General features: G+C 34.7%; 1 protein-coding gene across 6 annotated transcripts in view; it reads left to right on the forward strand.

Annotated features, from left to right (window-relative positions):
- JMJD1C (jumonji domain containing 1C) overlaps nucleotides 1-26,375 on the forward strand; it is a 321,235-nt gene that overhangs the window by 214,694 nt on the left and 80,166 nt on the right. For 4 of the 6 annotated variants that reach the window (XR_005833243.1, XM_040624460.1, XM_040624462.1 and 1 more), the window contains exon 3: nucleotides 18,878-18,991. Coding sequence is in view for 2 of the 6 variants with exons in the window: in XM_040624462.1 (XP_040480396.1) it covers nucleotides 18,878-18,991 (114 nt within the window). In the remaining 4 variants the exon portion in view is untranslated. Of the gene's footprint in view, nucleotides 1-14,303; nucleotides 14,991-18,877; nucleotides 18,992-26,375 lie in introns of those variants that run through there. The other 2 variants (XM_040624459.1, XM_040624458.1) reach the window with 2 other exon arrangements.

Below are 26,375 nucleotides of genomic sequence, written 5' to 3' on the forward strand. Positions count from 1 at the left end.
GGTGGTTCAGTGGTTAGGAGTCTGCCTTTGACTCAGGTGATGATCCCAAGGGTCCTTGGATCCAGTCCTGCATTGGGCTCCTTGCTCAGCATGGAGCCTGCTTCTCCCTCTGTCTGTAGCTCCCCCTGCTTGTGCTGTCTCCCTCTCTCTCTTTCTCTGACAAATAGAACAATAAAATCTTAAAAACAAAACAAAACGAAACAAGAAAACACCTTGAACACTCTTACCATATTATGCAGCAGTTGTGCTCCTTGGTATTTACTCACATGAGTTGAAAACTTATGTTCATACAAAAACCTGTCCCCGGATGTTTAAAGCAGCTTTATTTATAGTTACCAAAACTTGGAAGCAACCAAGGTGTCTTTCAGTAGGTGAATGGATAAAATATGGTACATCCAGACAATGGAATATTATTCAACACTAAAAAGAAATGAACAATGAAACCATGAAGAGACATAGAGGAACCTTAAATGACTGTTACTAAATGAAAGAAGCTGGGGGACCTCGGTGGCTAAGTTGGTTAAGCAACTGTCTTCAGCTTAGGTCTTGATCCCGGGGTGCTGGGATTGAGCCCTGAGTTGGGCTCTCTGCTCAGCGGGGAGTCTGCTTCTCCCTCTCCCTCTGCCCCCGACTCCTACCCCCCAACCTCGTCCTCTCTCTCTTCAAATAAATAAAATCTTTAAAAAAGAAAGAAAGAAAGAAAGAAAGAAAGAAAGAAAGAAAGAAAGAAAGAAAGAAAAAAAATCTATTAAAAACTTTGAAAAGAGAGGCCCCTGGCTGGCTCAGTTGGCTGAGCATGTGACTCTTGATCTTGGGGACATGAGTTCAAGCCCCACGCTGGGTGTTGAGCTTACTTTTAAAAAAAGATAGATAGATAGATAGATAGATAGATAGATAGATAGATAGATAGATAGATAGATAGATAAAGATATATCAAATTTTGAAAAGAAAGAAGGGTAAGGATATGAGGTTGATGAACATATTCAGGATATGGTGCAGTCAAGATGAAAGAATCATAATTCTGAGACTTACCAAGTTCTTTTGTCCTATCTGTGCCACACAGCCTTCCCTGCTGATAACATAACCGTAAGGACCAGAGTTGGATATGAGCCTGGGAACTTAGCCAAGGGAAGGGGCCTGGAATCAATACATGCTTATTTTTGCAAGAGTAAGTAAGCCTGGCCACAAGTATTACTTGCCAAAGACTTGCTGAGCAGCCATGCCTTTCATCTTTTACATTTTTGGCAGAGGATGTATAAGGCCATAATGGGAATCACCAATGAATGACCATTTAGGGGTGACGTCTGAGCTTAATGATTAGATTTACTTGGTGTTTCCATGTATTCTCTTTCTGTCTGTTCTCTCTTTGTGTCTCCTGTGCCACACTGGGTGCTTGCTGACTATACTAACCACATCTTATGAGTTTCATGTTTCCCATTTGTTGTTAGCTAGAACAGAATTGGATATTATCCAAAAAATACAACATACATTTACGGCTATTTATTATGTCATATTCCTCCCACCCATAAATAAAATTCTTACATAACAATGATTTAGCCTCTAATACACTTTTGACAATGTTGAAAACTGTTATGTTCTTAAATATGATTTAGAATTTCAAAACAAATATATTTTCAAATTGAAGCCTTGACAGATTTGACAGTGTACCTGCAATGTCTTATACATGGTATCCTATATAAATAAACACCCTCTGCATAAATGCTTTCTTTCTGAGATATTACTGCTTTATAAAGTAGCTCATTCCATTACTGGGCAGCTAAAATTGTTACAAAGCTTTTCCGAACATTGGACCAAAATCTGGTTATATGTTACTTGCATTAGTGGCCCTAGTTTATTTTTTAGGCACCAGTTCTTAGATCTGTTGGATCAGGGACTTCTTTGAAAATCTGATAGAAATTATCAGTAATCCTTTTTCCGGGGGGGGGGCAATGCTTATATTCACAAATTTTTATAAATAATTTTGAGGACTTTCTGGACTTCTTGAAGGCTTTTGCTTTTCTTGCTTGCTTGCTTCTGCTCTAGAACACGGTATGTTAAAATTTTCCTATATATTAAAGTATAGTAAAGACCTTAGACTAAACAGTCCCAATTCCTTTAACCAGTATTAATATGATTTGATTATAGACAGAACTTCCACTCTCCAGATCACCTGTTTTTGTTTATATTCTAGTGTGAGTGTCTTTCTGAATGGGATGCCTTTAATTTTCATGTGAAGAGATCTCAATATATTGAGACTGTTACTTAACATATTTGGAACACTCTATAATAGCATTTTCAGCATTCACACCACAGTACATTCTTGCCTTATAATGAGTTTCTGTTTAGCCTCATCTTTGCATCATCCAAAATCTCTGGGACAGTGCTTAACACATTGTAGACGTTCCAGTGAATATTTGTAGACTGAATAAAACTTCCTAATCCTTTTTTGCATCACAAGCTGCCAAGCAGGTTTTACCACATATTATACTAATGTGTCCTTGTGAGGGATGGGGTGGGAGTGTGTGTTGCACTAGACTTAAATTGTAGCTTTTTGGAACCTAAAACTAGAGATTTAACATTTACTGTTGTTAAATTTCATTGTGTAAGAGCAGTTCCTTTGTTATCTAGATAGGTACCAGGGAAAATAAAATATTCGTAATTCTTATTTCCTGTGTATAATACCATGCATAGTGGGTAGGTAGCACATTATAGGTACTTCACTTATGTTCGCTACGTAATGTATAATAAATGGCCATGAACTTGTAGTTATCAAAGCATGTACTTGATTCACGAGTAGTAAATGTTTTATGCTTTCTATATCAAAATGAGTAACATTTTGAATGTATTTTTTGAAAGATAAGCGCCTTAATTATAACTTCATGTGTACTTTCTAGATGTCAGGATAGGACACTTAACTTTAGTCTCCACCCCTACCCCACACCCAAAATAGCTACAGTTGATCATATGTGATAGTAACGTTTATGGTGTAATTTTGGGCCTTCAGCTCCTTTGGCCACAGTCTTGAGCCAAGTCATTCTGAGTTCATAGTTCATGTGACCTGGGAAATTTTTTTTTTTGCTTCACAGGCAGTTTTAATCAGCTTTGAAATCTTTTGTTGAATGATTAACTACACTTCTGGCTCTTCATATCGTCTCTTGAGGCACTTCCTCTTTGTTCCTCCAACAATGAGTAAAAAGTAGGGAACAGCAATGATTGGAAACCTCATCTTTTTTAAGCATCAAGAGGAAACTACCTTTGTGGTTATATTGTTTACTGTTTGGGCTGTGTTTTCTCTTTCCTTGTAATCTAGGGATGCAACATTGCCACTTTCTAAGCCTGCTCCTTTAACTGCTTGATATTTTTAGGAAGGGAAGGCATCTTTAAATAGTTATCTCTCTGCATAATTTGAAAGCATTTAGCCTCTGCTAGCCATAGGTTACTTGAATTTGAAAACCTGATGAGTGAAATTGATCTCTGCATGGCTCAAATATCCCCACATTGAGAAGGAACAGCTTTCCAATGTAAGCTATTTAAAGATCCTGTGCTTCCTGAGAAAGTAGGAGGTTAAGTCAGCAAAGTGACAAGGAGACTGGTCTGATCTATCAAGAGAAAGTCTAAGACCTGGACTGGGGCATTCTATCCTGAGATATAGTCACTGTAGAACAGGTGTTCTCAACCACGATTTGTGGTTCCCAAAACTGACCAAACCTCAGATTTAACTCAGATAGCATTTTAGAACTAAGGATTCCTGGGCTTGTCCTGTGTTTTTTTATGTGATGTTCAGTCAGGTTCAGCCACAATAGGAGACCATAGGAGAGGCACAGGAAAACAAAGTTTATTATACTCTTAGGTCCTAGAGAGATAAAGTCACTTTGTGCCAGAAGGGAGTAGATTCAACCAAGTAGGTGTGGAGCCAAGGGGAGAATACAAAGACCTGTGGGTTTGTGCCTTTGTTGGTATGTTAGGTTGGAATACACAAGAACAAGAGCAAGGGGATTTCATTGGTGTGTTTGAATGTTGTTACTAGGTCCTCGTCAGGGGAGGGCAGGAAGGAAAACTTGTGGGCCAGGGGCCAACCTTATCAACCTGGTGCACCTGGTCACCTGGGTAGGATAATTAGAGCTTGTTTGTGGGGATGTTAAGGCAGCAGGGCAAAGATTTAAAAATAAAGTTTTAAAAATATTTACAAGTACAGTACTCCATCCTCAGAGTTTTTGGTTCAGTTGCTCATCAGGGTTAAAGCTTAGGAATGTATATTCTTAGGTTCTCCAGATGATCTTGGAAACTCCTGAAATTGTGATGCAAAATTATGTATTTTCATGTTTCTGGGGGAGCTATAGCTTTTGTCAGACTCTGAGAGTTCCTCGACTCCAAAAAGTTTAAGAACACTTGCTTTGGGGTGCTTGGGTGGCTCATTCGTTAAGTGTCTGACTCTTGATTTCAGCTCAGGTCATGATCCTCAGGGTCTTGAGATCAAGCCCCGCCTCCATGCTGAGCGTAGATCCTGCTTAAGATTCTCTCTCTCCTTTTCCCTCAGCCTTTCTCTCTCTCTCTCTCTCTCTCTAATTAAAACAAAACAAAACAAAACAAAAAACCACTTGGCGTTAAGTCACTGGGTCTCCAGTTTTACAGTGCTTCAGAGTTACTCAGAGACTTGTTACAACACAGATTGCTAGACCCCACCCCTGGAATTTCTTATTCGGATAGTGTGGGGTGGAACCTGATAATGGGTGTTTTTAACTAGTTGCTTGTTATTGCTGATGCTGTCCAGACAGGGGGCTACCCATTGAGAACCACTATTCTAGGACTTGGCTAACACCACTCTGTGCCTTCAGCATCAAGCTCTGGAAGCAAAGATCACCTTTCAGAATTTCTAACCAATTAATATAGTAATAAACATATTACGTCCTAACAAAGCTCCATCTAGTTTACCACTGTAAGAGAATGGTAAAGAAAACTCCTTCCTGGCAAAGGAAGTGGCAGTGGAAAGTACACAGGCATTTTTAGTTGACCCATTCATTGATGAACCAGTTTCATAAACAATTGCTTTTCTATGTAGCATTTTTTCCTATGAGAGTAGAAAACTGCATAGTTCCATGACCACTTAAACTGGTTTTTTTCTTTAAATAATGTAACTTTTAAAGTATGCTCGATGTGCCTGGTGGCTCATTGGGTTAAGCATCTGACTTTGGCTCAGGTCATGATCTCAGAGTCTTGGGATCAAGCCCTGAGTTGGGCTCCCCACTCAGCAGGGAGTCTGCTTGTCCCTCTGCCCCTTCCCCCTACTAATGTGTATGCACAAGTTGTCTCTCTCAAATAAATAAAATCTTAAAAAAAAAAAAAATAAAGTATGCTCATGTTCTCCAAGGCCAAGTAGAATATAATTCAAAGTTAAAATATTAAAATATAAATTGACCTAAATGTGATGGGAAGCAGGAAATATAATCCTAAGGAATCCTGAAATTAGGAAAACTTGTTCTATTTTTAAAAATCTCCTGTAGCAGGTGGTCAGGTTATCAGTGAAGGGAAGCTTTCAAATCCCCAAGGAAAAAGCAACTGTTTGAAAAGCTATAAAGCACTGCTAAATCCACAGGAGTCCCAAAGAAGTTTATTTGTGCAGATTGCTTCCAGGCTGTCTGAAACTTTGAAGGAAACTAAAATCCTGGAAGGAATCTTGATTATCCATGAAAAGTCTAATTTTGAAACTTTCTTCTCTCTATAGACATAAACTTAAGCAGGGCTTCTGGGCATTATTAGTGGGCCTCAACATTTTCTTCCCAGTTAGTTTTGGGATTTTTTGATGCCTCATCCTTCAGAGGAAGAGTCCTCAGTGAAACAGGAACTGACCTGAATTAAGAAAACTTAGAGCTTTAGAGGGGAGGGACTTTGTTTAAAGGAAGTGTATCAGTGGTTATTGACATGAGATTACATCTTCTCTGTAGTTGTTTGCAGTATAGCTTTTGTTCCAATTTTAGAATATGTGCTGCCAAAGTGAGCACATAATACAACTTTCAGTTATATTACAACATGTCATAGAAGAAGAAAAGTTCATTTTAAATGAATCATTAATTTGTTGATAATTGAAAGAAAACAGTACGAAAGTCTTTATGTAAAGTTTTCTCTTTCATTTTAGTTTTTTTAATTTGCATCACAGTATTTTATCATGGCTGTCAAAATGTTGGCATAAATTAACAATTAAAGAAATACGGTTGAAACTTTGATAATTTTGATATTAACCATATTTTGAATCTAAGTGATACTTAGCATATATGATCATCACCACCTAAAAAGCATTAATTTTTTAAATAAGTAAAATAATTACCATATCATGCTTAATGGAAATTGTGAATCCCCCTATTAGTTGAAAAATTCAGCTTCCAGATTGTTGCTGACATCATCAGAGATTTTGACAAACAAGGAGGTAATGGGGAAATAATTGTAGAGCCTTGTTCACTTGTGCTGCACAAGAAACAGATGTTTGCCAGACGGAAATGAACAAAACCAGTAAAGAAATAGATATTCAAGTTTCCAAAAGTACAAATAATGAAATGATTAAGAACAATTGGAAAATACAATTTTTAAATTAGTTTTAGAACAAAAAAGGCCAGGAAATCAATTATATGCAAACATTAGTTTATATACCTTACTTTCTGAGGATGGTATGCTTGTCAGGACTCAAGACTATAAGACATATTTTCTTTTAGCTTAACTTTGCATTTCTTCTGTGATCTTGATTATTAACCTTTTTAACACATGCCTTGCATTTATGGTTGGGTTGACTTAATTTTGTAATATTTCTAATTCCCACAAAATTACATTTGTTTTTTCATTGTAAGAGATAAAGGATCTGTGGACTACAGATATCCCATATCACTTCTGTCTCCCATATAGTTTTATTTCTGCCCAATGGTACAAACCTTGGTTAACTTAATTTATTCTGATATGGGAGAAGTTACTTTTAATTCTGCCACCTTATCTGAATAATACATGAACATTCAGCAGGATTCCTTTAATGCTTTCATATATGCAAAAGTAGAAGCAGTGTTTATGAAAAGTTTGATTTAATCTTCCTTATCTTTGCTCATAAAAATTAAGTAAATGACTTAAAGAAGACAGTATTAGATTCTTAGAATTTGAAAGAATCTTTAACTTTTTATAAATCACTCCTTGCCAAAGCCAGAAATGGGATCCTTCAATGACAGACTTGTCAGGTGTTCATCCAGATTTTTCATAATTGCTTCTAGTAATTGGAAGTTCACTACTTTATGAGTAAATCAGCTTTGGTCAATGATAATGTTTAATTATTAGAAATTTTTAAATTCTTTGTGCTGAGCTAGAATTGGCCTTTGAAATTTTACTTATAAGGTCCTTCCTTTCCAAATTATCTAACACTTTAAATAATTATAAATCATTATTTGTCCTTCTCCTCTTCTCCAGGCAAGACATTCTCCATTTCTTTAAATGATCCTAATAATCCGTGATTTTTAAATGTCTTTGACACATCTCAGTTTGTAATTGTTTCTCATATTATGATTCCCCAAATTGAACAAGATATTCAGAGATAGTATGACCAGTGCAAGATCTCAAGGGACTACTGCCTCTCTTTTTTGAATCATTCTGTCATTTATTAATTCGCAAATAAAGATAGCCTTCATGTGATAGTGTATAAGACAAAAGATGAAACTTAGAAACAGTACAGGTACAGGTTAAATGTATAGGTTAAAAACAGTACTGTTATTTAGCATTTCTTTAATCAGTTTCGGATGCATTAAAAACTGTCATCCAAGACATATTTCATTGACTTTCCTATTGCAGGTTGTCTTCATGAAAGTAACCTTTGTTTTTATCGAAAGACAAACTACTCTCAATGAGTATATTTGGCTCTTAGTAATCACTGTGTATTTGGTGGGTTTTTTTTTTTTTTTTTTGATAATTCTAACTATCCATCTTGGAGTTTTGCTGGAGTTCAAGTTTACTAGCATGCAATTTGTTTCTGAATTGCCCTTTTCCTCCTTTATAAATATCAGTAGATGTCTGTCTGTAATATCTTGATAATGCCTTGATTTGTTTTTCCAAAGACTATCAATAATAGCTCTAAGTTTATATCTATCAAGTTAATATGCTAACATGTAATTTATTTGAACCCATCTCAACTTGGGTTTTTAGTTAATGAAAGCATGACGATGTTCCTATTTTTTTGTAATAATAGAGCAGTGAAAAAGGTCTAAATATCCAACACTAAGAAAATGCATAATAAAATTCAGTGCTCATTTACTTGATTAGGTTTTTATTAGGTAGCTATTTAAAATAATGGCAATATAAGAAAATGAGTTTCAAGATATAATTTATAAGCTGCTCATTTTATTTTATTTATTTATTTATTTATTTAAAGATTTTATTTATTCATTCGACAGAGAGAGAGAGACAGCCAGCGAGAGAGGGAACACAAGCAGGGGGAGTGGGAGAGGAAGAAGCAGGCTCATAGCGGAAGAGCCTGATGTGGGGCTCAATCCCATAATGCCAGGATCACGCCCTGAGCCGAAGGCAGACGCTTAACCGCTGTGCCACCCAGGCGCCCCAAAGCTGCTCATTTTAAATTGTATCTTGAAACTTGGTAACAAATAAACTCGTGGAAGAAAAAGGGGCTTAAAGTCCAATTTCTTTTTTTTTTTTTTTTTTAAGATTTTATTTATTTATTTGAGACAGAGAGAGACCACAAGCGAGGCGGGGGAGGACAGCGAGAGAGGGAAAAGCAGACGCCCCGCCAAGTAGGAAGCCTGCTGCAAGGCCTGATCCCAGGACCTTGAGGTCATGACCTGAGCCAAAGGCAGAAAGAAGCCAGATGCTTAACTGACTGAGCCACTCAGGCGCCCCAAGTCCTGTTACTTAGGAACTGCTGAGTAAATTGTTAAAACTAGGGAATCCTTTTTACCCATTTCTTTTGTTTTCCAGATTATCTCTAATTGTGTATTTTTTTATAAGGAAAACTAATTTGGTTTCTAAAAAAAGATCCTCTACTATCCTTTATGGTTTATTTTTAATCTAGTTTACACTTGCCATATTAAAAATACTTTCCTTGACAGAAATAATAATAACAAAATAGGAGTTAAACTTTCCTTTTCTTTTTAACCATTAATGGTTTATCATCTTCCCAAGTGTTCTTTTTATGAACACAGTCTTAAAAACCCTTTCATATTGAGTTGCTTTTTTTCCTAATCCTGCTTATTTCTTCTTTCTGAAAGGTGACATAAGTATTAGTCAAGCGTATTAAAAATATATAAATTATTATGTTTACCCTTTTTTCCTCAGGTATATGATTTTGTAGTTTGTTCTAAACTGGTTTCATTTTCCTCCATTTTATGTTCAAAGTTTAAAGTTTTATTCAGCAGATGGCAAAACACTTTGCACTTTGCCATCTCATGCCAACAAGCATGAAAACAATACAGTTCTTTCACACCATCCTAGAATAAAAATCATTCAGCTATGAGTTAGGAAATCCAGGTTCTAGTCCCAGGGCTTCTATAAACAAGGTTTTGGACAAGAAAATTCAGTCACTTATTCTCTTTGAGTATCGATTTCTTCATCTGTAAAAATTAGATTACTACTCTCTAAAGTTCCATTTTCCTTTTTAAAAAAATTATTCAGTTTTTTCTCATCTCTTTTTTTCCCTCCTATGATAGGAAAATCCGCCTTTATCTTACACTAAATACTCATACTTATCTGATGTTATTTAGGGACTTTATCTAAACTATCCACTGATGACTGTAGATTCATGTTCCAGTTTCACACTGTTGTATTAATTGGAGCACTGAAATGTAATTATCTGTTAGGGCTAGTTCCTTATCGTTGATTTTTTTTTCTTTTTCTATCTTTTTAGAACTTTCCTTATTTGCTTTTACATAAAACTGATTTTTCTTTTCTTTTCTTTCTTTTTTTTTTTTTTTAATTACTTATTTGGGAGAGAGAGCACACAGAAGGAGAGAGAAAGTGAGAGGGAGAAGCAGACTCCCTACCAAACAGGGAGCCTGATGTGGGGCTCCATCCCAGGACCCTGGGAACATGACCTGAGCTGAAGGCAAATGCTTAACCAACTGAGCCATGCAAGCACCCCCATAAAATTGATTTTTCTAGTTCTGAAATCTTACTGGTATTTTTATTGAGGTCAGATTAAAGCTATAGAATAATTTATAGAAAAATTACGTTTTCATTATTGACAGAGTTTTAAAGGAAAATATCAGGTATTCAGAATATTATATGAACAAGGGAAACAAAGTAAATTATAAAATAGCGTGATCACTTTATTAATGAATTTTGAGGTATCTATAAAGTAACTAGTGATAGTACTTACAGTGGTTTTGAAAGAAGTGTAAATAGCTTGGGAAAGATTAAGCATTTAATTCTAGTCCTGTTTGGCTTTATGTGGTGACAGGATATAAATTTGATAATGTCCTAATAATGGTATAAAATACAGGTATAAAATTATGGTTTGGAATTATTTATTTATAGAAAGAAAAATTGGTTATCTTAATGGCACACACCTGCAAAGTTTCAGTGACAGAAGAGTAAATGTCACCTCATAATATTGGGAGTAAAGAAGTCTATCTAACCAGGAAAATTCTGAAAGAGAAGACATAGAGATGACAAACTCAGAACTACTCTAGAGTAGAGTATGTGCCTTATTAGTATTCTGAAAGCCTAGAAGGAAAAAATAAAGAAAACTGAATTCAGCCATATGCTTATTGAAAAATATAGAGTCTATTTGCATAGAGTGTTTTTATGTTAAGTATTCTTAGTAGTGATTTTTCTTAGCTCAACTATATGTCATTAAAATCTGCAAGGTTTAAAGAATGGACACATTCTGTTGCACTCCCCTTTGATGACTGGGTATGATATCAAAGATATAGTGAAGAAAGGAGGGAAAGGACACTAATTCTCCAATTATTAGTTGAGTTCTTAACAAGGTGTAATTTTTTATTTCTGTGATAATTGGATTATCTGTTTCCTACTGAAAGTGTGGAATGTATGATAGGGTAGGAATTTGGTTGTCTTTTCCTCACCATTGTATCCCCAGGGGAAGCATAGTGCTTGGTACATAAAAGACATCCCACACTTGTTGGTAGAATGAATGTGGTGCAAGCTTGAAGGAGGGAAGAAAGTTTTAAAAATCCGTAAGATTAGGCCCATGTCATCTGGAAATCCTTGTAGAACTCATAGTCTACTGAAAGCAGGAAACAGTGCTATACAATCTTTGCAGTCCCTAGATGTTTTGCATAGATTCATTTTTGTGAAGAAGTTAATCCTTTGGACATTGCCACACTACAGTAGTTTGATTCGATATTTTCTTGGATTACAGGACAATAGGGCATATTGAGAAAATATTTTTCTGAATCTAGTTAGCCTCACATAGGGCCATATCACACTGAAATCCTGTGAACTACTTCTTTTCATCTTTTCTTAACTTTATGCCTACAAAATATTTATAGTGCTAGGCCATTGAACCTAAGTTATTTTGTAAAATCTGTATACTTGGAGAAATCCACTTGTTTCTTCTTTTGGTTTCTATATCTTTAAAGATGGGGAATTTATTTCTTTCATGGCCCACGATAAATGGAACCAAAGTGCTCATTTATTTTAACTCTTAATTGCATACGTAAGGTTCTTACATTATTGGAAGAAACAGATTTTCTTTAGCTAGCCATACCGTGTTGCTTTCCTTTTAGCCTCTGTTTACTTTCTCACCTCTGTTGATTTATTCAGCTTGTAACCTAGAAACCAGCTAAAAAGGAAGGAAGTCAGAGATGTGTATTTCTGGGCAGTAACTGGAGTAGTTTCCTCTTCCTCTAGGCTGGTTTAGCTGCCAGAAAAGACTTTTAAATCCCCTATCCTCAACCACCCCCCCCCCCAAAAAAAAGGAAAGAAAAAGGGAAAGAAAAGAGAAATTAACAGTAACTATTCAACTTGCTTCCTTAATCCATTAAGTTATAAACCGTAAGAACAACCGATCTAAAGGACTAAAATTCTGCTCTCAAAATGGTGCTTTTTGTTGTCTGAAAGGTGGTATCTACCATCCCTAAGGAGTTATAAGAACTAGAGAGAATCAAGGAGACTTGATGTAAAAGCTGAGCAACTTATTATGCTTGCTACCAAGTGGGTTCTCTATATTGTTATTTCACTGTTTTTATATTTGTATTAGAAATTTACCATAGTACTAGACCAGGCTCACATTCATATATTTAAAAAAATATTTAAAAATGTTTTACAAATATTTGGGAAGCTCAATTTATGAAATAAATATTAAAAAGATATTTATGGCTTTCAACTAGTTCCATCTTTGTGCTCCGCTTATTTGCATTAAGAATTGACTATATAGTATTTCTTTATTTTATTTATTTTATTTTATTTTATTTTTATTTATTTGAGAGAGAGAGAGAGAGAGAGAGCACAAGGAGTGGAGGAAGGAGTAGCAGAGGGAGAAGGAGAATCAGGCTTCCCACACAAGCCAGCCATGGAACTCAATCCCAGGACCATCATGACCTGAGCTGAAGGCAGACATTAACTGACTGAGCCACCCAGGTGCCCCTGTATAGTATTTCTTGGTAATAATGGAGAAGAATTTTAATTCAACCATGATGTAGTATGAAATAAAAATGAATGTTTTTTCTTTATTGATATTACTTATTTTGATTTTTAAAGAATTACTACATTCTGTGTCACTACGAATATATAAATATTGTGGAATTTGGATTGTTAGCTAAGTGTAGTTCTATTTGCCGTTTGATTCTGTAGGGGACTGATAGTACTTGAGGAACAAAGACAGCTGTTTTTCAGTGTATATCATATAGTCAAACTTGAATTTATGTCAGCTTGTAAGATGAATCCTGTGAAATATTAAACTCATTCTCTAATGTACAATAAATTGTAGAAATGTAATGTGGAATGTACTGAAAATGTGCTGTTTCATAATATAATAGCCTGCATCAAGCATTTGATGTTTCTTTGTTGTTTGGGGGTTAGAATAAACCTACCATATTGATCCAGTTGTTTTTTTCTTTGTTGTACATTTTATGATATTGTGAATTCTTCTATTTCCATATATGTTTTACATTCATGTCTGAGTGATTATGAATGAATTATTGAAATGGTGTGTATGATGTAATATTCACTTGAGTTATTATTTTTAAAAAAATTTTTGTTCTGAAGTTCTATTTTAGTGCCATCAGTGTTCTAAATCTATATATCTTACTAACATTCTTAGAATAATCATTGTCCATCTCTTTCATCCTTAAAACAAGCAAAAAGATTGAGATTTTTGTAGATATAATCCATCATATATTAAGTTGAAAATACCTTTTCAGTGGTTAACCTGATGTTTTCTGTGAAATGAAACTGATACATCTGGAATAGGTATGGAGAGACAGGGCAATGGCTGGGGACTGGAAGTTTTTCTCTTAATATGATTTGGTGAATTGGTTGTGCATGTGGTATTAAAAAAAACATGAATTTGTAGGTTTATTAAAATTGAGATATCTACATCAGGTCATATTTATAATCAAAGACCATTCACATCATTTAAAAATAGGTGAATGTTTCTTACACTTACAGATATCTAACATTGTTTTTTCATGTTCAGTGCGTATTACATACAACACATATCTAAATCTAGACTAATCTCATTTCAGGTGCTCTGTACCAATGTGTGGCTAGTGGCCGCCATATTGGACAGCAGCACAACTCTTGAGGCTAGAAAGAAGTTATGAGCATGTTAGGTAACACATCAGGAAAATACGTTTTATGCTTTCAAACTATAGATTTTTTATAACTGTGAATTGTCTAGATTAAATTGTTTTTTTTTTTAAAGAATCAGATTGTTTCAGGAGTATTTTTTTAATCTGCCAAAATAAATATCACCAGTTTTTCTTTTGAGTACAGCATTGTGGTTATGTCATTTGATTTCATTTGGACTGTTAACTCCAAAAATGCTTTTAAGTGTTTTTTTCCTGAGTTTTTTTTTATATCGGTATATTTTTAAGGACAAATGATTAAACTAAAAATAAGGACTTTAAAACACACAAAGTATTTTCAGTAGTTTAAAGTTATACTTCATTTTCGCCAACTTGAGAGATATTTACGTATTATTTGTTTTCTGCACTTTCTCACCTTGGTAAATCTGGAAAGCAAAAACTTTGTATTTGCATTAGCTTTATTGAAAGAGACAGTAAACTTGAGGTCTCAGTCTCACCACTAGTCTGTCTTTGTCTGTTGTTAAAATTATGAGCCAGTCTCTATGGCCGCAGCCAAATGAGTAATCACCAGTAATGTGACTCGTGCTGGAAGTGACTCCATCAGCACCTGTGACGGGGGATTAGTTACAGTTTACAGAGCACCGCCTCTTCCCTTCTCTCAGTGTGCCCTAAGCCAAGTAGTCTTTCTCATTTGGGTGTCTGCACTGTTGGAAGCTACTGCAGTGTGTTTCCACGCAGACAGAGTACAGTGGGAAAGGCTTTCTCTAGCTGATGGATGGCTGTTCTCTCTATTTGGAGTATCTCACTGGTTATGTAAGCGACCTCGGGAGAAATTATCCTGACCCAGATCGGAGGATGCAGTAGTGCTTCAGCTGCAGGATTTCTTAGTCGTTAACACCACAGTGCTGATGACAAAGAGCGAGTTGTAATCCTCATCACTGCCAGGGCTGAGCCAGAGCAGACAGAAAATCGTCATTTGCTCCTCGGAGACTTGTTAGGTTACAGCTCTGCTTCGTTTTGTGGTCTTGGCTTTTCTTCTTATACAATGACGACGCTGCAAGTGAGCTCAGAAATGCTTGGTTTGAGAGCCATTTGCCTGTGATTTCTGAAGACTAAAGAAGTATTTGGGCTAGATAAAAAATACTGCTCAAGAGTGAAATGGAATGTCAGCTACTTCTTGACCTTTAAAGCTGTGTCGTGGATTTCTGAGATTTAAAGATACTTTAAAATTCTGAAGAACAAAGTACGGTTTGTATTTTTCTGCTTCCTTTTTCTTTTGTCTTAATTTACATTTGGTTTTACTTCTCAGCCTTAGGAATTAAGGTCACTGCCTTTTATTGATCTAGCTTTAATGTTCTTAGTTTTAAGAAATTTTAACTATTTTCATTTGTTCAGAAAGGATTATTGTGTGTATAGTAATTTCATAACACTAAGAAGATTAAAAACTAGAGTTTAATTGTTTAAAGTATTATAGCAGAAATGTTTCAGATTAGGGTTTTTAGAATATAGTGTTTTAAGGGAAGTGGGGGTATTTGTTTTGTGAAGGTTTTTTTTTGTGTGGTGTATTCCAGTCCCCACCCCCAACTTGTTTTCTAACAGTATCGTGTTTTTCAATAGACCTGCTTGGGTGGGAATTTGGACTTTGTTCTTTCAAGTCACTCCAGTCTTTTTTTCTTTTTCTTCCCTTTTTTTTTTTTCTTGTAGACTAAACCTTGACTTCTAAAATGTTGCTTAGTTTTCTGCTTCAGTGTTTTCTTTTAGTGAATTTTATATCATATTTTTGTAGTTAGTGAGCGTGATTTTTTTTTTAACTTGGGAAAGGAATTGTTAAATGTTAACTGGAGATTGTTAGAAACTCAGACTGCAGACATAAACTCCATGAATTTTCAGTTAAATGTTAAATGTGAGCTTTAACATGGTTTGTTTGAGCAGCTGAGTTATGTTTGAGAGCTGTAGCTGATTTATTTTAAAAATGTTTTTTTGAGGAGAGCTCATCTGTTCTCCTCTTCCTCATGTGAATGGAATGTGGTGCAGCATGGAGCCCCAAACAGGATACAGTTGTTCTAAGCATTCTTCCTATAGCGTGGTGTAGGCCCTACTAGAAATGCAGGCTCTCAACTATTTATTTTGGCTTTAGACTATTTTTAAAGTATGGTCAGACAAAGGACCTTAAAGGAACTCTTAATCCATTAATAAAATGGAGAAAGTTTTTTTTTCAATTATGAATATTCGATTTTAAATTAGTAATTTTTATTTGGATTTTCAAAGGCTTTTTTCAGCATTGGAATAATAGTCTTTTTGTGATTAGGGCGATATTCTACTGTGACTTTCATCAGATGGTAGCTCATTGCTTCCCCTTAGGCTGTGGAAGTTCCTCATAGAATGATATATCTTTAGAGTCTTGAATTACTTAGTTATGCATGAGTTCTAGTTTCTTTACATTCCGGTACACCTAGACCCATGAAATATTTACTGCAGATTCATCATAAAAGCTGTAGGATCTATTCACTTTTATTTAAATATTTATATTTTTATTTTTAAGCTAGTAATAGGTCTTTGAAATGTGTTCGACTTAGATACAAATAATAATGGTTACATCGTTGATTTGCCACTTTAAAAAATCAATATGTGTTTTAACTACTTGGTTTCATATGTTGTTTGTCTTTAATTTTCCCATAAAGTAGCAACAGTCACACATTTTCAGAGTTTATTTAATACATATTGAAACATTCTTTAACAAGTAGTGTAAAAGTATTTATCAGCACTTGCTGGGAACATATTTGTAGCTTAAATATAATCGCACATTTTAAAATTTGCACGTTGTGGCCCTATTTACTATTTTAAGAAGCGTGATATACTCTTGACCTCCGTTTGTACATGATTATAAGTATTGTTGTATCAGAAATAGCCTTTTATAAACTGATCTTCTAACATTTCTGATAGCTAAATTCTCCCAGTGGCTTTCGATTAGTTATTTTAAAATGAGAAATTCTTTTTTATTTTAGCCTAGAAACTAAACTAAGTAATTTAAATTATGATTAGTTGGCCTGTTAAAATTTACCCTTAGAACTCTGACCTACCTTAAAAAGCAGAGTTCTGAGAGGTTTTCTTCACAAGAACGTTTTTCATATTATAAAATGACTAGGTCTCATAGGAAATGCAAACCACCTGTATTATTTGCGTAAGAAAGAGGCACTCAGACAGGAGTTTACTTCTTTTTCAAATCCTACTTAATTGAATTGTACCTTTAGCCACTTGGATAATAGCTTTTGTGGACCTTTTTGTTAACCTTCACAAGTTGACCTGACATGGTACCGTTTGAGAAGAAATAGAGCATTTGAATAAAGTTCAAGGATTAAATCAAGTCTTCTTGAAAAGGTGCCAGTGTTTTCTAGTTTACTAAAAACTAAACAAATATATAATATGAAAAATATTACGTATGTCATGTCAATCACATACTGGTAGACATTTTAAAGTATAAATTAGGTAAATGAGTCTTGAAAACTTTAGTCACTTGTTAGGTAAAGTAATAGGATTTTATGAAATAATTTTAGGAATTTAGTCTTGGCAAATGGAAAATTCTAGTTGGCAGTGGTTGCAGGAGATATCTAAGTAATGGGGGAATGTCTGTGTTGAAAATGTAATTTCTCACCCAAATAAGAATACTCCTGATACATATGTAGTACTTAAAAGGTTAGCCTTAGGACTAGGGAAGGAGGAACTTATTGCGGTTAGATTTTCTAATCATAAATACCGAGAAGCGGGGATGTAAGAATTTTTTCATGTTATATTAATTTAGGAAAGAAGATCTTATTTCTAAGTTCATGGTATAGTATAGAAATCAGGGATGTTTAAAATGCTTCTCTGTTCTCATGTGTTTTTAGCTTTTTCAAAAACACTGTTACAGACTCCTCAATGAATCGAAAGCTTTAAAAGGAATTTCTTAAATACAGAAATTAACTCCTTAAGAGCCGCTCTGAACTAAAGATCTTGAAAAGTTTTTCCCCAGAGTGCGTGTTAGTTGTGATTACCAAGATGTTAGATTTCTTTAAGACATAATAAGAGAAGGGGGAAACATAATGGGTTTGAATCTCCTGGGGATTTTTACTGTCTGTGCCAAAAGCTTTGGTTTGTATCCAAATGGTCACACAAGTTGGTTTGTAGCAAGAAAGATTTCTCCCTGTTACATAGGTAATTTATAAACTAAGTTGGTTGTTAATTCCATTTTCCAAACTTAGATTCTTTTATAGTAAAGCCAGTATATGTTAAGTTTTTAGAAAAGTACCAGGGACGTGACACTTGCTTTTTATTCAAGCTGCTGCTGCTTCGAAAGTGTGACAGTAATTAAAAACGGCATACATTGTACCTTTGTTTCCTTCCTTCCTCTTCCTCTTCTGTCTCCCTCACTCCCACCCCACCTCAAGATATGGGTATACTCCTTTATGTAAAAGATGAGTGAGTCTTCTTTAAAATAATCATGGCCATGGATCCCCACCTCCCAGCCCCCATTTTTGGTTTGTCTTTTGATTTTTAAAATAGCAGAGATCTGGACTGAGAGGGGGGTTTTGTGTAATACTTCTTACCTCCCTCTTTTCCTGTTCCCTTCCCCCATGCTGCTCTTACTGAAGCAGCTGGATTTTTATTTGTGCTTGGGGCAGGGACAGGGGCGGGGGTGGGTAGTACATGGGGTGGAGTTAAAAGACCAGATGCATCCTGATCATTTAAAATCCTTGATGTGAATGAGCTAGCAAAAAAATAGCTCTGTGAATTGTACCTGCTCTGTTTTTATAAAGATTAATACTTAGTAATTTTTTTTAAAAAGAGTTGGGTAAATATGCTCTCCTACCCAGTTGACTTTTTCAGAAGCAGTTTCTCTTTTATTAGCTTAGAAATTTTTATACACATGTATATTTGATTCTTTTTTAAAATAAACAACTTATGCATCTACTTCATTCCTTTTAATATAAAACATTTTATTGTATGGATAAAAGCATTTGGATTATAATATGAAAATACTAATGTATTCTAAAATCATTATAATAATGACATTTGTACATTGTATTCAAATATACCCTTCATATTTGAGTATAAAACCCAGAAAATAACCATTATGAATTTTTTTTCTCTCTTACCAGACTTTCAAACCCCTGATTGAAAAAAGTATACCCAGTTCAATCACTGCGGTAGAATTCCTTGTAGATAAACAACTGGATTTTTTAACTGAAGATAGTGCCTTTCAACCCTACCAGGTAAGAAATTTTAGGTTGCTTTTAAAAGTTAGCTAATCTTTAAACGTCACTGACATTCAGATATTCTTTTAAATATTTAGTTCAGGCTAACATCTAGGTGTTCAAGGAACCCAGTGCATTCGATAAATTTTGATTATAGGATAAATGGGTAATTTATCCAATCAACAGATTTATGTACTGAGAACTTGCTATGAACCAGGCAACATTTTGACACTGGGAATACACAAGTGAGCAAAATTAAGTAACTGCCATTATAAATAATGTTCATCGTTAGGAAATAACTGGTTAGATATTAGTATAAATTATCTTTGTCTCCAGCTCTAAAGGTTAAGAATTGGGTCATTTAATGTAATTAAATGAGATTAGTGTTTACTGTATGCTTACAGTAATAGTAGTTCTTTTTCTTTTTAAGTGGGAAGTTTCCTTTAGATTGTCATTAATTGTTCACTTTTTTAAATTTTAGTTCCCAGATACAGTTTAAGTACAAATACATTTAATTGGAAAAATACTTTCTAGTAGGTTTTTAGGTTTAAATCATGTGAAGAAACTCATCAAAAATAGTAGGCTAAATGAGTTTTTAAATTTCTAGTGAAGTTCTATCGGTTCATTTTTTAAGGTAGAAGTAAAAATACACAGAAGTTTGTTTTCTTTGTATATTTGGATTTCAGATTGAAGTAAATGTCTTCTATGCACTTTTTACTAAAGTGTTTAAAATAGTATGGTAATTACATTAAAAGAAAGGATGAGTGAACTAGTTTGACTTTCTTTTTGTTTTAATGGAGCTGAAAGTCAGTATACGTATTTCATTTCAGAATAGTTACTGTTTTCTGAAAATAATTTGTAGAGGCATCGTTTCCATGGAAAGAACAAGAGCTTGAGTTAATGAGCAATGATTTGTTGTGTGCGGACTTACAATACTTAGGGAATTAGAGTAGTTATGTGCCTCGTCTATTAGAGCTACCAAAATGAGATGATAGTTCCCTGAGTTAAATGTTACTTTGAAGTCTACATAGATGTGCTTTTGTCCTTTCACATTATTTTTTTTATTTCATTAAATGGCCTGGATTTTTGTACTGTTAGCTTTTGTTCTTTCTTTACAATATTTATAGCTAAAAATTCATAGCAAGTCCTAGTTTAATAATGGAGGTGTTAGAGCTTTTCCCTTGGGTTTTATTTTGTTTTGTTTTTAATTGTGAATGCCATTTAGCTTACTATAGGACTTATAATTTGTTTCATTTCTAACAGTCTTTTTTACTGGGAATTAGACTGGGTGAGTCTAGGTAAAATCAGAGGAACCTTCCAATCCTTAATGTTTTAATTTTGTGGTTGCTGATTAGCAGCACTCTGGAAGTTTCAGCTTGGATTTGATTTAGAGAAGTGAAATCATTATGTAGAAATTACTTTTAAAAATAAATTCTTTTGCCAGGTGGCCTAAAACTCCACAACATGTTTATTAAAATTACAATGATTGAAAGAATGTGCTAACATTTTATAGGGCTTTTTGTTTTGTTTTGTTTTACATTTTAAGCTTTTAGATTCTTATAGTTTTGTCATTTTATTTAAAAAATAAAGGCATAAGAGCTAAAGTCTTATTTGATTTGGTGAATTGTATGATTGTCTTTGTTAGTAAGCCATTTGTATTGCCCAGTTAGTATAGGCAGGTTGATCTCTGGCCTGAAAAATATTCTGTCTTCTAAAGGTGAAGTGATTCTCTTGACATTGTAACTACTTGGCTTTCACAAATGTGATCTCTCAGTTCTAGAAAATCAGAAGGAATTACACTAACAGCACTTGATTTAGGGATCCAGCATACCTTTTAGAATTTCTTAGAAGTTTTAAAAGTAATAGATGGTTTACAACAGAGCTTTTTAATATGTATTTTAATATATTTAGTTTCTTATTAATCAGGTTAGAAAATATATAAGGATATTTTCTCTAGTATGTAAATGATAGACACCTATTGTAACATTTTGAATGAAAATGTACTCCAGAGACCTAAGATGGCTCAGTCTGGTTTTTCAAATTTATTTATTTAAATGAGTTTGTGAAATACAGCTACATTCTTGATAAAGGAAACAATTTTAGAGTTCATGTAATTAGAGTGGCTTTATCCCAGAATGCTTTTCTCTAACCACTTGTCCAAACAGTACATTAAATTCCTTGGCATCTTAAACATGGCAGCTGTTACTGGCATAGATTTTGTAAATAGTGTCTTGACATATCTCAACTTTAGGGTAACCCTATGTAAGTCAAAGGGAATTCGGGGAAAATTAAACACATTTTTTAAATGCTCTCCCTGTTTTTTCTCACTTTAAATTTCATGAGGCAATTTCTTCTGATTCTAGATGTTAATTATCTTTTGTAGACTTCTTAGGTGTGATGGGGGAAAGCCTTCTTTAGAAATGGCCTTTGTGTATAGAGTGATGGGTACACATAGCTTTTAAAAATTCACACAAATGCTTTGCTATGAATCTAAGAAAATGTTTTTGTGGTGGGAATTCCCACCTACCATCTCTCTCCTTGGTTCTCAGCAGTTCTGTAGTAGTATACTCCCTTTAATTTCCTTAATAAAGTTGTACAGCCCTATTTTTTAATATATCCAAATAGTATTACATTGTTAAGGCAATGGTTAGGAAACCGTTAACTCAGGATTAATACAGATGATTTCACTTTTAGGTCACTGGTTTGAATCCTACACTTACCTCCGATTTCAGTGCATTGACCATCAAATGCCATGTATTAAACTTGATCTGGTCACTTTTTTAGGTGGCATGTAGTTGGGAAATTGGGGTGTAATCATCATTGTTACAGTTTTCAGCATTTTGGAAAGAAAGTTGAATGAGGAGAAAGAACAAACCGACATCTTATAGATGATATAATCGATGTATATTAATTAGGTCAGTGAAGCAGCATGGTATTGTTAATTCTGTTTTTTCCTTCCTTATGCACACAAATGAGTTTCTGCTTCCTCCTTTTAGATTTCCTGATCATGCCTGGCTGCAGTTAACTTTCTTTGAAGTAGAGGGGGAAGGGAAAAGAGAGGAAGTAGGAGGGAACTCTGCAGATTCTACTATGTCTTTCAACTGACTGGGAAGAAAGAGGGAAAAAAACCCAAATTATTGATTCTGAAAGATGGCTTTTTATAGTTCGGAGTTTTCTTAATTACTATGATTTTTGTGGTATTGTTTGTTTTCTTTGGAGAATGATGAGAGAAAATTTTAAAAACTTTTCATTAAAACTTGAAGTTTTGATCAAGTTAATATAAAAAACAGTTTGATAATGAAATATGAACATTGACCTTTCAGCATGATTTTGAAATCATCTCGTTCTGAATTTTGGCTTCTGGCCATGCGCACACCTGCAGTTTTCAGGTTGGTTGCTTCATAGAGGATATAGAAGAGATTATTTCTTACCTGAAAATTGTACATGACTCATACCAACAAATCTGGGTTGGTCTGGCTTGTTAGTCCAGTATTTTCTAGAGATCACAATTCTCTTTGTTTTTAAATGTAGTAAAGGGATAATGCAAAGGGCACTAGTTTAAAAAACCATTAGAGACTTGAAGCAGAATGTGCTTGTTCAAACTTACGCCTTATGTTTATCTTACTGTATATTTCAATTCATTGTAGTCTTGAGATATATTCCCTACCATAAGGTAGAATCATCCTAGACCTGAAGGAATGATCCTTTTTTTAAGTTCTGGGTTATAATGAAGTGATACAAATTTAGAGATAAGATTATTAATTCTACAGTTTCTATCATCATAGAATAGAGACATTGAACTGCTTTACTTAATATTAGATATAGTACTCCTGTGCTCTGAATTCCTGGTTGAAGGAAAAGGGAACAGGTGGAGCAAACCTGAGTATTTTCTTAGTACCTGGACTAAAAATTGCTTAAAGACTTGAACAGAGAAGAGTCAAAATATTTAGTGAATGAATGTGTCTGGACTTCATAAAATCTTGTGTATTTATCATTTCTGTATTCCTCGGTGAGAAAGTTTTTTCCCTGTTTCAGTCCATTTTGACCCACAGGTTTTACATCATTGATGATATAAATTTATTGGCTGTGGTTTCAGAATATCCCTAAGGTAGTTGTTGCTCAACACATCTGGTTTACTAAAAATAGCTCAAATGATTGCCTAGGATAAATTACCAGTAGTTCGGGAGTGGAGTGTAGCAGAGACCTGTATTTTTTCCCTCTAAATTTTTTGTTATTGTCCTGTGGACTTTGGAATTGCTTCACAACCAGGATGAGATAATGCGTATGAGGTGAAATTTAGTCCCCACTCAGCCAAGGTGAACAATTAACTACTGGTTTGGTTGTTACTAGCCAGATGTTATATTTTGTTGAATTAAATATTTGACATAAGTGATCCACTGACAAAAGTTTAAAAATCTTGTTGGTAGTCATTCATTTACAAGCAGATTTATTCCCCAGGGTACTATGGTGGTGCTACTAATAGTTTACAGAAGGAAGTAGACAGAACTTCATGTTAGTATTGCTTTGGTGGGTAGAGAAAAAAACTTATTTTTTTAAACTTTTCTTTATTTTCACTTCAATTTGGTGTAGATATATCATTTTAAGACTAACATTCCTGTAGAGGAAATGGGATTTTGACTTGGTGCAGGATTTATTAGCATAGTTATGTAAATGTTTCTGTCCCAGAATTCCTTTCAGATTTTTTCTCTTCCTGGTGTCAAATTACTGTTTCCCATTAATTTAATTAACTAAAAGAAAAAAATAAATTGACTTCCAGCTTTGCCAAACAAACTGTTGTTGTTTTAAAGAAAGAAATTAGATTTTTTTAAATGATAACTGAACTTTCTATTAAGAGACTTTTTTATAGGAATTTATAAGAAACACTGGAATCATGCCTTTTAGGATATGGGAGTGGAACACACCTACACCCCCAACCCTCAAGAATGACAGCTTTTGCAGTGTGGTTAAGTGAGGGAGAAACAGGCCCAGAGCAGAAAGAGAGGCTAGAGCTCTTAATTTGTGTTCCACTAACTGTTGACTCACTTGATTCTTCCCCAGAAGGGAGTCTTCAAATGGAAATTTTATGCTTAGACTCTACTTCCCTTTGACTTACGCTTAAAATTTTTTAATGTCTGACCTTGGAAACATCCCAACTGACTTCATTCATTTAACGTTATTTAAATTCTGTGGTTTCCCTATGCACAGCATCCTGCTAGGTGCTTAATGGTTTAAAAAATTAATATACTAAGTCATAGTACTTATTTTTTCCCAAGGACTTTATAATTCAGAACAAGAACTTATATTTAAAAATAGACTTGATTTAAGGAGCCAAAATCCATATAAAGACTAGAAATACAAAGAAAGAAGAAATCAGCAGAGATTGAAATGGTTAAAGTCTCATGAAGGAGGTAGAAGTTGAATGGGATTTATTTAAATGGAGATGAAAATAAGAGTAAGGTCAGACATTTGGGAGGAGGAACAGCATGATCAGTGAGGAACAGAGGTATATTAGGAAATAGGAGAATATCAGCTAGAGAAGAGAGTTTGAATAGTAGACATCATACTACATAAATATTATGGGGTCAGATAAAAGAGGAAAAGGATTGCTAAGTATAGTTATTAAGTGAATTTTTTATCTTGTAGGCCAAATGAATCATTGGAACTTTGAAGCAAGACAGTAAATTCTTCTACATAGCAGTGGCATCTGATTATTATATACATGAGAAGCAGCTAATTGATTGGGTCTTTGCTAAACTCTTTTGTTCTAGAGAGTCAGTATTGCATAATGGTTAAGAACATGAGTTTTGAAGTCAATTCATGCAGAGATGATATCAAATCCATGCTATTTGCTATGTGACATTGGGAAAGTCTCAAGCATTCTAAATAAATGATTTCCTCATGTGTAAGATAAAGGTGTTGTCTGCGTCAGAGTTGTTAGGAAGATTAAATGAAATGCTATATTGAAGAGCTGTAACTACCTACGAACTGCTCAGTAGAAGGTACCTATTTAGACAGGTTCTGACTTTCTCTTTTTCTAAATGGTATCTTAAACCTTTTTGGTAGATATTTGAAACGCCTTTCTCTTCCTATCATGCATAACCATTGGATATTTGTCTTCCACCATCTGCACTTCTTACTTTTAAAAATCTGTCTTATTTGTTGTCTCTGGAACTCTTATCATTTTTTTCTACAGCTGATTCTAGATAAATTTTTTTGCTGTCTATACATGCCATGGTCAATGCTCCCTCCTCCCCCACCCACCCCTTCAGGGAAGCTTATTTAGGTAAGATTCAATTGGTGACTTCTTAAATTATTATTTTAAGAAAATGGTATTAGAAAAGATCCAGAACCCTCTCGTGTGATACTGCCCTCCAAAAGACTTACCTTTTTTCCACAGGGAAAGTCAAAGTTTCCATTTGCTGCTGATAGTTTTTTTCTTTCTTTTCTTTTTTTTTTTTTAAGATTTTATTTATTTATTTGACAGAAAGAGAGACAGCCAGCGAGAGAGGGAACACAAGCAGGGGGAGTGGAAGAGGGAGAGGCAGGCTCCCAGAGGAGCAGAGAGCCCGATGTGGGGTTTGATCCCAAGACCGTGGGATCATGACCTGAGCCGAAGGCAGACGCTTAAGGACTGAGCCACCCAGGTGCCCCTGCTGATAGTTATTTTTATCTTAAAAAGCATAAGTTATTCAGCAAGTTACCGAATTGTTTTTCTTTATTTGGATCTGGTGAGAGGCCATGTGGATATAGTACTATGTTTTGGAAGTCCTCTAAGCATGGAATAAGAGCTGGGCTATATGACCTTTGAACTTGCTTCTCAACACTGATATTTCTGTGAACTTGCTCAAGGTGGAAAAACAACCATTTCTGACCAACATTAACCTAACAAGTTAATCCCTGACTAATTATTTTAATCTCAGAGGTAAGAGACATTTGACCTAACTCTAGGTTTATCTCAAAAGAGAGAACTAATGAGTCAGGCAGTGCCAGATGCAAATGAAAATTATACAGGTTTATAATAACAGAATTGTTTGTATTAATAGTACTTACCGAGAGAGCTCTATTTTTCAATATCTGTTTCTGAATTATATTTTGACAGAAGTTGAGCACATTTTCAATTAGTCCCTGAGTTTTTTATGCATCTTATTTTTCCATTTCATTTTGCATTCATATTAGCATTTGATTGAAATTTAGAGGTGCCTTGTTGCCATAAAGTCAGTGAAAATGAGAACTGTGAGATTGTGGAATATACACTCTGCCAAGAGTGTTAAAAAATACAGGATCATAGCCATAGCTGTGAACTGACTGTTGGTGGATCATTGGCGTGGTAGGATCAGCATCTGTGGGCAGGCATTGGCCTGGGGGTGGTCTAGGAGATGAGGCCAGAGCAGGAAACTGCTAT

The sequence above is a fragment of the Ursus maritimus genome, unplaced genomic scaffold (genome assembly GCF_017311325.1).
Source record: "Ursus maritimus isolate PB19 unplaced genomic scaffold, ASM1731132v1 scaffold_7, whole genome shotgun sequence".
NCBI classification, from domain to species: domain Eukaryota; kingdom Metazoa; phylum Chordata; class Mammalia; order Carnivora; family Ursidae; genus Ursus; species Ursus maritimus.